The following is a 12,064-nucleotide window of genomic DNA, read 5'->3' as shown; positions in this document are numbered from 1 at the left end:
GACTGCAGGAAGATATTAATCAACTGATTAGGTGGGCAGAACAGTGGCAAATGGAATTTAATCCTGAGAAGCGTGAGGTAATGCATTTTGGGAGGGCTAACAAGGAAAGGGAATACACATTAAATGGTAGGATACTGAGAAGTGTAGAGGAACAAAGAGACCTTGGAGTGCATGTCCACAGATCGCTGAAAGTAGCAGGCCAGGTGGATAAGATGGTTAAGAAGGCATACGGAATGCTTGCCTTTATTAGCCGAGGCATAGAATACAAGAGGTTATGCTTGAACTGTATAAAACACTGGTTCGGCCACAGCTGGAGTACTACGTGCAGTTTTGGTCACCGCATTGCAGGAAGGACGTGATTGCACTGGAGAGGGTACAGAGGAGATTTACGAGGATGTTGCCAGGAGTGGAGAATCTAAACTATGAGGGCAGATTAGATAGGCTGGATTTGTTTTCATTGGAACAGAGGAAGCTGAGGGGAGACCTCATTGAGTTGTATAAAATTATGAGGGGCCTGGATATAGTGGATAGAAAGGGCCGATTTTCCATAGCAGAGGGGTATAAATTTAAAGTAATTGGTCGAAGGATTTGAGGGGAAATTTCTTCATGCAGAGGGTTGTGGGGGTCTGGAACTCACTGCCTGAAAGGGTGGTAGTGGCAGAAACTCTCACCACATTTAAAAATTACTTGGATGTGCACCTGAAGTGCCGTATCCCGCAGGGTTACATAGAAACATAGAAAATAGGTGCAGGAGTAGGCCATTCGGCCCTTTGAGCCTGCACCACCATTCAATAAGATCATGGCTGATCATTCCCTCAGTACCCCTTTCCTGCTTTCTCTCCGTACCCCTTTCCTGCTTTCTCTCCATACCCCTTGACCCCCATATCTAACTCCCTCTTGTATATATCCAATGAACTGGCATCAACAACTCTCTGCGGCAAGAAATTCCATAGGTTAACAACTCTCTGAGTGAAGAAGTTTCTCCTCATCTCAGTCCTAAATGGCCTACCCCTTATCCTAAGACTATGTCCCCTGGTTCTGGACTTCTCCAACATCGGGAACATTCTTCCCGCATCTAACCTGTCCAGTCCCGTCAGAATCTTATACGTTTCTATGAGATCCCCTCTCATCCTTCACAACTCCAGTGAATAAAGGCCCAGTTGATCCAGTCTCTCCTCATATGACAGCCCAGCCATCCCTGGAATCAGTCTGGTGAACCTTCGCTGCACTCTCTCAATAGCAAGAACGTCCTTCCTCAGATTAGGAGACCAAAACTTAACACAATATTGCAGGTGAGGCCTCACTAAGGCCCTGTACAATTGCAGTAAGACCTCCCTGCTCTATACACTCATCCCCTAGCTATGAAGGCCAACATACCATTTGCCTACTTCACCGCCTGCTGTACCTGCATGGCCACTTTCAGTGACTGATGAACCATGACACCCAGGTCTCGTTGCACCTCCCCTTTTCCTAATCTGCCACCATCCAGATAATATTCTGCCTTCGTGTTTTTGCCCCCAAAATGGATAACCTCACATTTATCCACATTATACTGCATCTGCCATGCATTTGCCCACTCACCTCACCTGTCCAACTCACCCTGCAGCCTCTTAGCGTCCTCCTCACAGCTCACACCGCCACCTAGTTTAGTGTCATCCGCAAACTTGGAGATATTGCACTCAATTCCTTCATCTAAATCGTTAACGAATATTGTAAAGAGCTGAGGTCCCAGCACTGAGCCCTGCGGCATGCCACTAGTCACTGCCTGCCATTCTGAAAAGGACCAGCTTATCCTGACTCTCTGCTTCCTGTCTGCCAACCAGTTCTCTATCCATGTCAGTACATTACCCCCAATACCATGCGCTTTAATTTTGCACACCAATGTCTTGTGCGGGACCTTGTCAAAAGCCTTTTGAAAGTCCAACGACACCACATCCACTGGTTCTCCCTTGTCCACTCTGCTAGTTACATCCTCAAAAAATTCCAGAAGATTTGTCAAGCTTGATTTCCCGTTCATAAATCCATGCTGACTTGGTCCAATCCTGTCACTGCTTTCCAAATGTGCTGCTATTTCATCCTTCCTTAATGATTGATTCCAACATTTTCCCCACTACTGATGTCAGGCTAACCTGTCTATAATTACCTGTTTTCTCTCTGGCTCTTTTTTTAAAAAGTGGTGTTACATTAGCTACCCTCCAGTCCATAGAAATTGATCCAGAGTCAATAGACTGTTGGAAAATGATCACCAATGCATCCACTATTTCTAGGGCCACTCCCTTACGTACTCTTGGATACAGAATATCAGGCCATGGGGATTTATCGGCCTTCAATCCCATCAATTTCCCACCTGATAAGGATATCCTTCAGTTCCTCTTTCTCACTAGACCTACTGTCCCCTAGTACATTCGGAAGGTTATTTGTGTCTTCCTTCGTGAAGACAGAACCGAAGTATTTGTTCAATTGGTCTGCCATTTCTTTGTTCCCCATTATAAATTCACCTGAATCCGACTGCAAGGGATCTATGTTTGTCTTCACTAATCTTTTTCTCTTCACATATTTATAGAAGCTTTTGCAGTCAGTTTTTATGTTCCCTTCAAGCTTCCTTTCGTACTCTATTTTCCCCCTCTTAATTAAACCCTTAGTCTTCCTCTGTTGAATTCTAAATTTCTCCCAGTCCTCAGGTTTGTTGCTTTTTCTAGCCAAATTATATGCCTCTTCCTTGGCTTTAACACTATCCTTAATTTCCCTTGTTAGCCATGGTTGAGCCACCTTCCCTGTTTTATTTTTACTCCAGACAGGGATGTACAATTGCTGAATTTCATCCATGTGATCTTTACATGTTTGCCATTGCTTATCCACCGTCAACCCTTTAAGTATTCTTTGCCAGTCTATTCTAGCCAATTCATGCCTCATGCCTTCGAAGTTACCTTTCCTTAAGTTCAGGACCCGAGTTTCCGAATTAACTGTGTCACTCTCCATCTTAATAAAGAATTCTACAATGTTATGGTCACTCTTCCCCAAGGGGCCTCGCACAACTAGATTGCTAATTAGTCCCTTCTCATTACACAGCATCCAGTCTAGGATGGCCAGCTCTCTAGTTGGTTCCTCGACACATTGGTCTAGAAAACCATCCCTAATGCACTCCAGGAAATCCTCCTCCACTGCATTGCTACCAGTTTGGTTAGTCCAATCAATATGTAGATTAAAGTCGCCCATGATAACTGCTGTACTTTTATTGCACACATTCCTGATTTCTTGTTTGATGCTGTCCCCAACCTCTACTACTGTTTGGTGGTCTGTACACTACTCCCACTAGAGTTTTCTGCCCTTTGGAATTCCGCAGCTCCACCCATACCAATTCCACATCATCCAGGCTAATGTTCCTCCTTACTATTGCATTAAACCAGCAACGCCACCCCACCTCCTTTCCCTTTCTGTCTATCCTTCCTAAATGCTGAATACCCTTGGATGTTGAGTTCCCAGCCTTGGTCACCCTGGAGCCATGTCTCTGTGATGCCAATTACATCATACCCGTTAACTGCTATCTGCGCAGTTACGAACCTAGAGCTGGAAAGTGAGATTAGGCTGGATAGTCTCCTGTTGGCCAGCATGGACACGATGGGCTGAGATGGCCTCCTTCCGTGCTGTAAACTTCTATGATTCTTCAATGTTCTAAGTGAGACAACAATGCAAATTCCATTAGAGCTAGTAAACCTTAATAGGCCATCTACATGTTAGTGCCAGCAATATTCTTTGAGAGCAGTGAGTCGGCATCTTACACTGATTCAGCTGCATACTTCCAAGAAATTCGGTGATATCATTCACAGCCAAAGCATTTGCAGCACTGGCATTAGGCTGTCAAGCAGACTGTAGATCAATTGAGATCTCTTTCTGAGGGTCCAAGCCTGTGGTAAGTATTTTCTAGTGAAACAATATATCAACATGTAGAGGAACACACACTACTGTAAAGCAGCAATGTGACTTGGAAATAATCATGGGTTCAGAAAATACAAAAGCACATCTGCAGTATAGCTCCACCTAGTCGACTACTGCTCCACCTAGTGGATTACTTTGGTAATACAGCCATTGCTGGAAATACAATAAAAGCATCAGGTGACAGATCACCTGACAAGTTCCTGAGTTGAAGCCATCTTGTATGTGTGTGTTTGTGATGTCGTAGAGAAGATACCAGAACATCCAGCATTTTGCGGGCATGAAGACCCATCTTAGGCTCATACTCTGCCTGAAGATAGGCTATCTGCAAGCAATGAGTGGAGATGATTCTAGATGAATGCCCCGAAAGCAAGAAGGAGATGTGATCCTAAAAGCCCAATAGCTCTGGTCCGAGTTGGTGCAGTAGAAAGTTTGTGTATATCCTTTTACCATTTCTGCTGATCAAGGAGGAAGCCCAGATTTAAAAAAATGGTCCACCATTATCTGCAGAGTCCTGCTTTAATTTTTCTCGGCTCTTTTGGGACTTTACTGGGAATGCATATTTGCCTTGTGGTCTTGAGGGTGCAATCTAGACGATCACTCCCAACACGGCATCAAGGGATTGCTGGTGGTGCTGTCCTGCAGATGAGATGTTAAACTGAGGTTAAACCAATTCTGGTGGTTGAGATAGATGTGGTAGATCTCTTGGTGCTAATCATGGAAACAGGGAGTTCTTCTGTTGTCCTGGCCAATTATCCCTCCACCACGATCACCATCAAAATTAATTGCCCATTAGTTGATTGTGGTCTGTGGCATCTTGCTGTTAAGAATCTAAGTTTTGTAATAATATAAACAAAGGCTGCAGTCCTGCTGTGCCTGGACGGCAAGAATGAATTCAATTCGCAGTCAAACGCTTGAGGTTTTATTAAAGATTATGGGCAGAATTTTACCCTCAAGGCTGGATGGGAGGGTGGAAAGGTTAAAATATTTTTAAAATTCCTGATCCGGGTCAAAACCACCCACTTTCTGAGGCAGATCGGGGGTGGGGGGGGTGGAAATGATCAACTCACTCTCAGAAGGCAGGTCGGTAACTAAAATATTTTAAGGAGGCTGCATGCCTCTATTGTAACTGCATTTTTATTTTTAACTGATGGAGGCCAGGATTCCGAGGCCTTGGGAATACCAGCAGGTAAAAGGAGTAGAGAAGGGCTGGATCCATGAGGGAAGATCCTTTGTTGCACTGTTTGTGGGCCAGGAGGAGCAAGAGTATATCCCCCAGGCCCAACAAGCTAACCTACACATGATTGGACTCCCGCAATTGGCCGACCACCCCCCCTCCCAGATCCCACTCTCCCATCCTGGGAGCTGTTAAATGGTGCGGTGGGGAGGGGGGGCGTTGCGGGGGAAGGATACTAAATATATAGAAAGGCTCAAACTTGCAAAAGGAAGATTGGGGAAAAAAAGAAAACGGAAGGAAGTCTGGTAACAAATCACACTAAGTGCTGATTGATGAGCAATATGACAAGTAAACAACGACAACAACTTGTATTTAGATAGCACCTTTAACATACTGAAACGTCCCGAGGTCCTTCACAGGAGTTTTATGAGATAAAAAATTTACATCGAGCCGCATAAGTAGAAATTACCATCGGTGACCAAAAGCTTGGTCAAAGAGGTATGTTTTAAGGAGCGTCTTGAAGGAGGAAAGAGAGGTGGAGAGGTTTAGGCAGAGGGTTGCAGAGCTTGGGGCCTAGGCAGCAGAAGACACGGCCACCAATGGTTGAGCGATTATAATCAGGAATGCTCAGGAGGGCAGAATTACAAACCATTAGAATATTGTCACTGCTGTCACTAATGTTGATTATTGTTTTAAGCCTCATGCTTTTCTGTAAATATTGCTGTACTTGTGGATTTTCAGTAGTATTGGGCTGTGTTGAATCACAATGTGAGTGCGTTTTCTTTCATTATCCTCTATTAGATGTCAAATTATAACAGTTCCGATTGGCACAGTCATATGTAAATTTTTATTTTGCTTTTTCTTTTTCAGTCCTAAACCGACTGTACCGATCGTTATCTCTGGTGCTATAGCAAGGGTAAGAAACCATCTACTTCTCTCAATTTTACTCCGTTTCTGCAAGAAGAGAATAAGAGGTTGCTGGAAATGCACAGCCTGTCTGTCAGCGCACGGAAAGCAAAAAAGACTGGTTAATGTTTTGGGTGTAAACTCTTTGTTCGATTTCCCCCGTGCACTCCTGAGGCGTTAAGCTTCCATTTTCTCTTTCATCTGCTGACTGGAAATAAACAGTAGATCAGCACTTTTGTTTTTTTGAAAAGTTCCAGTATTTGCAGCTTTCACCTTCATTACTTGTACTTTACATATTACATCGAAGTTACAGCACAGAAACAGGCCATTCAGCCCAACTGGCCTGTGCCGGTGTATATGCTCCACATGAGCCTCTTCATCTAACCCTATCTGCATAATCTTCTATTCCCTTCTCCCTCATGTACTTATCAAACTTCCCCATAAGGACATCAATGCTATTCGGCTATTCCTTGTGGTAGCACGCTCCACATTATAACTACTCTCTAGGTAAAGCAGCTTCTCCTGAATTCCATATTAGATTTATTAGTGAAGATCTTGTATTTGTGTATTGTATTTATTTTTGTTTGTCTTATTCTGCTTCAGTTTAAATACATTTATTCTGCCATTGTTTTTGATATTTTGAAGTCTCTAACAGACAGAAAATTCTCTTCTAAACCTGTGACCTCTTCTAAGTCTGTACCTGGTCACAGTGCGCACTTGCCCTCGTGTTGTCTCGAGATCTCCCAGCTGTTGCCACTAGCTACCACTGTGTAAGTGCCAGCACTGTTTCTGCCGCTATTGTTAGCTGATGACTAACGATGCACACAATTCAATTCTTCCTTTGGAAGCTTGACTTTTAACAACAACTTGCATTTATATAATACCTTTTAATGTAGTAAAGTGTCCCAAGGCGCTTCACATAGAAACATAGAAAATAGGTGCAGGAGTGGGCCATTCGGCCCTTCGAGCCTACACCACCATTCAATAAGATCATGGCTAATCATTCACCTCAGTACCCCTTTCCTGCTTCCTCTCCATACCCCTTGATCCCTTCAGCCATAAGAACCATATCTAACTCCCTCTTGAATACAATCAATGAATCGGCATCAACAACTCTCTGCGGTAGGGAATTTCTCAGGTTAACAACTCTGAGTGAAGAAGTTTCTCCTCATCTCAGTCCTAAATGCCTTACCCCTTATCCTTAGACTATGTGCCCTGGTTCTGGACTTCCCCCAACATCGGGAACATTCTTCCTGCATCTAACCTGTCCAGTCCCATCAGAATTTTAGATGTTTCTATGATATCCCCTCTCATCCTTCTAAACTCCAGTGAATACAGGCCCAGTCGATCCAGTCTCTCCTCATATGTCAGTCCTGCCATGCCGGGAATCAGTCTGGTGAACCTTCGCTGCACTCCCTCAATAGCAAGAACTCAGGAGACCAAAACTGAACACACTATTCCAGGTGAGGCCTCACCAAGGAGCAGTAAGACCTCCCTGCTCCTATACTCAAATCCCCTAGCTATGAAGGCCAACATACCATTTGCCCTCTTCACCGCCTGCTGTACCTGCATGCCAACTTTCAATAACTGATGTACCATGACACCCAGGTCTCGTTGCAACTCCCCTTTTCCTAATCTGCCGCCATTCAGATAATATTCTGCCTTCGTGTTTTTGCCCCCAAAGTCGATAACCTCACATTTATCCACATTATACTGCATCTGCCATGCATTTGCCCACTCACCTAACCTGTCCAATTCACCCTGCAGCCTCTTAGCGTCCTCCTCGCAGCTCACACCGCCATCCAGCTTAGTGTCATCTGAAAACTTGGAGATATTACACTCAATTCCTTCATCTAAATCATTGATGTATATTGTAAATATCTGGGGTCCCAGCACTGAGCCCTACGGCACCCAACTAGTCACTGCCTGCCATTCTGAAAAGGACCCGTTTATCCCGACTCTCTGCTTCCTGTCTGCCAACCAGTTCTCTATCCACGTCAGTACATTACCCCCAATACCATGTGCTTTAATTTTGCACACCAATCTCTTGTGTGGGACTTGTCAAAAGCCTTGTGAAAGTCCAAATACACCACATCCACTGGTTCTCCCTTGTCCACTCTACTAGTTATATTCTCAAAAAATTCCAGAAGATTTATTAAGCATGATTTCCCACTTCATAAATCCATGCTGACTTGGACCGATCCTGTCACTGCTTTCCAAATTTGCTGCTATTTCATCTTGAATAATTGATTCCAACATTTTCCCCACTACTGATGTCGGGCTAACCGGTCTATAATTACCCGTTTTCTCTCTCCCTCCTTTTTTAAAAAGTGGTGTTACATTAGCTACCCTCCAGTCCATAGGAACTGATCCAGAGTCGGTAGACTGTTGGAAAATGATCACCAATGCATCCACTATTTCTAGGGCTACTTCCTTTAGTACTCTAGGATGCAGACTATCAGGCCCCGGGGATTTATCGGCCTTCAATCCCATCAATTTCCCTAACACATTTTCCTGACTAATAAGGATTTCCTTTAGTTCCTCCTTCTCACTAGACCATCGGTCCCCAAGTATTTCTGGAAGGTTATTTGTGTCTTCCTTCGTGAAGACAGAACCAAAGTATTGGTTTAATTGGTCTGCCATTTCTTTGTTCCCCATTATAAATTCACCTGAATCTGACTGCAAGGGACCTACGTTTGTCTTCACTAATCTTTTTCTCTTCACATATCTATAAAAGCTTTTGCAGTCAGTTTTTATGTTCCCGGTTTCCTCTCATATTCTCTTTTCTCCCTCCTAATTAAACCCTTTGGCCTCCTCTGCTGAGTTCTAAATTTCTCAGTCCTCAGGTTTGCTGCTTTTTTCTGGTCAATTTTTATGCCTCTTCCTTGGATTGAACACTATCCTTAATTTCCCTTGTTAGCCACGGTTGAGCCACCTTCCCCGTTTTACTTTTACTCCAGACAGGGATGTACAATTGTTGAAGTTCATCCATTGCCTATCCACCATCAACCCTTGAAGTATCATTTGCCAGTCTATTCTAGTCAATTCACGTCTCATACCATCGAAGTTACCTTTCCTTAAGTTCATGACCCTAGTCTCTGAATTAACTGTGTCACTCTCCATCTTAATGAAGAATTCTAGCATATTATGGTCACTCTTCCCCAAGGGGCCTCACACAACAAGATTGCTAATTAGTCCTTTCTCATTACTCATCACCCAGTCCAGGATGGCCAGCCCTCTAGTTGGCTCCTCGACATATTGGTCTAGAAAACCATCCCTAATACACTCCAGGAAATCCTCCTCCACTGTATTGCTACGAGATTGGTTAGCCCAATCTATATGTAGATTAAAGTCGCCCATGGGACGGGAGCGTTATCAAACAAAATTTGATACCAAGGCACATAAGGCGATATTAGGACAGGTAATCAAAAGCCTGGCCAAAGAGGAAGGTTTTAAGGAGCATCGTAGAAGAGAAGGGAGAGGTAGTGAAAAGGAGAGGCTTAGAGAGTGAATTCTCGGCAGCTGAAGGTACGGCTGCCAATGGTGGAGCAATTAAAATTGGCAATGTGCAAGAGGCCAGAATTGGAGGAGTGCAAAGATCTTGGAGGGTCATACGGCTGGAGGAGATTACAGAGATAAGAAGGGTCAAGGCCAAGGACAAGGAGGGAAAACCAGAATGAGAATTTTAAAATTCGAGGCATTGCCAGACTGGGAGCCGGTGTAGGCCAGAGAGTACAGGGATGATGAGTGAACAAGATTTAGAAACATAGAAATTTACAGTGAAGAAGGAAGCCGTTTCAGCCCATCTTGTTTATGCCGGCCGACAAGAGCCGCATGGTCCTCGGTCAGCAGCCCTGAAGGTTATATATAAACCTATGAACAATGGCGGAAAGGTATAGAGCACACAGCCCAACCAGTCCGCCCCACACAACTGCGACACAGCTTACACTGAAACATTCTACACTCCACCCCAACCGGAGCCATGTGATCTCCTGAGAGAGGCAAAAACCAGATTAAAAACCCAGGCCAATTTGGGGGGGAAAAAATCTGGAAAAATTCCTCTATGAACCATCCAGGCGATCGAAACTAGTCCAGGAGATCATCCTGGCCATATTCGATTCCCTGCCATCATAGCCGCACCGGCCAACAAGAGGTTATCCAGTCTAATCCCAATTACCAGCTCTAGATCTGCAACCCTGCAGATTACGGCACTTTTGCCCATCCAACCACACTCTTAAATGTGGTGAGGGTTTCTCCATCCACCACACTTCCAGGTAGTGAGTTCCAGATCCCCACAACCCTCTGCATAAAGAAGCCTCTCCTCAAATCCTCTCTAAACCTTCCACCAACCACATTAAAACTACGCCCCAATTTTGGTTTCCATATTTACGAAAGGATATACTTGCTTTGGAGGCAGTTCAGAGAAGGTTCACTAGGTTGATTCCGGAGATGAGGAGGTTGACTTATGAGGAAAGGTTGAGTAGGTTGGGCCTCTACTCATTGGAATTCAGAAGAATGAGAGGTGATCTTATAAACCTATAAGATATGAGGGGGCTTGACAAGGTGGATGCAGAGAGGATGTTTCTGCTGATGGGGGAGACTAGAACTAGAGGGCATGATCTTAGAATAAGAGGCCACCCATTTAAAACTGAGATGAGGAGAAATTTCTTCTCTGAGGGTTGTAAATCTGTGGAATTCGTCGCCTCAGAGAGCTGTTGAAGCCGGGAAATTGAATAAATTTAAGACAGAAATAGACAGTTTCTTAAATGATAAGGGGTTATGGGGAGGTGGAGCTGAGTCCATGATCAGGTCAGCCATGATCTTATTGAATGGCGGAGCAGGCTCGAGGGGCCATATGCCCTATTCCTGTTCCTATTTATTATGTTCTTCTGTAATAGACCCCTCTCCACCAATGGAAATAGGCCCTTGCTATCCATTATATCCAGGCCCCTTAATATTTTGTACTCCTCAATGAGGTCTCCTTTCAACCTCCTCTGTTCCAATGAGAACAAACCCAGACTATCCAATCTGTCCTCAACTAAGATTCTCCATTCCAGGCAGCATCCTTGTAAATCTCCTCTGCATCCTCTCAAGTGCAATCACGTCCATCCTACAATACGGTGACTGGAACTGCACGCAGTACTCCAGCTGTGGCCTAACCAAAGTATTAGACAATTTAAGCATAACCTCCCTGCTCATATTCTATGCCTTGGCCAATAAAGGCAAGCATTCCTTATGTCTTCTTAACCACCTTATCCACCTGGCCTGCTACTTTCAGGGATCTGTGGACAAGCACTCCAAGGTCCCTTTGTTCATTTACACTATTAAATGATCTACCGCTTAATGTGGATACTCTTTCCTTATTAGTCCTCCCAAAGTGCATCACCTCATACTTCTCTGAATTAAATTCCATTTGCTACTGCTCTGCCTACCTGGCCAGTAGATTGATAACCTCCTGCAGCCCATGACTTTCCTCTTCATTATCAACCACACAGCCAATTTTAGTGTTGTCTGCAAACTTCTTAATCATACTCCCTATATTCAAATCTAAATCATTGATATATACCACAAAAAGCAAGGGACCCAGTACTGAGCCGACAGAACCCCACTGGAAATATCCTTCCAGTCACACAAACATCCATCAACCATTATCCTTTGCTTCCTATCTCTAATCCAATTTTGGATTCAACTTGCCACTTTCCCTTGATCCCATGGGCTTTAATCTTCGTGACCAGTCTACCATGTGGGACTTTATCAAAAGCTTTGCTAAAGTCCATATACATTACATCGTACACACTACCCTCATCGACCCACTTGGTTACCTCCTCAAAAAATTCAATCAGGTTAGTCAAACACGATCTTACCTTAACAAATCCGTGCTGACTGTTCCTAATTAATCCTTGCCTTTCCAAATGTAGATTTATCCTGTCTTTCCCACCACTGAGGTTAGACTGACAGGCCTGTAATTACTCGGCCTATCCCTTTCTCCCTTCTTAAACAAGGGTACTACATTAGCTGTCCTCCAATCCTCCGGCACCATGCCCAATT

At 44.1% G+C, this 12,064-nt stretch overlaps 1 protein-coding gene across 1 annotated transcript in view; it reads left to right on the top strand.

The window, feature by feature from the left end:
- dap (death-associated protein) overlaps positions 1–12,064 on the top strand; it is a 91,223-nt gene that overhangs the window by 72,815 nt on the left and 6,344 nt on the right. Inside the window, exon 3 of the mRNA XM_070880574.1 lies at positions 5,981–6,026. Coding sequence (XP_070736675.1) covers positions 5,981–6,026 — 46 coding nt within the window. The remainder of the gene's footprint in view (positions 1–5,980; positions 6,027–12,064) is intronic.

This window comes from Pristiophorus japonicus, chromosome 5, assembly GCF_044704955.1.
Source record: "Pristiophorus japonicus isolate sPriJap1 chromosome 5, sPriJap1.hap1, whole genome shotgun sequence".
In the NCBI taxonomy this organism is placed as follows: Eukaryota; Metazoa; Chordata; class Chondrichthyes; family Pristiophoridae; genus Pristiophorus; species Pristiophorus japonicus.
This window is presented reverse-complemented; position numbering and strand designations above follow the sequence as displayed.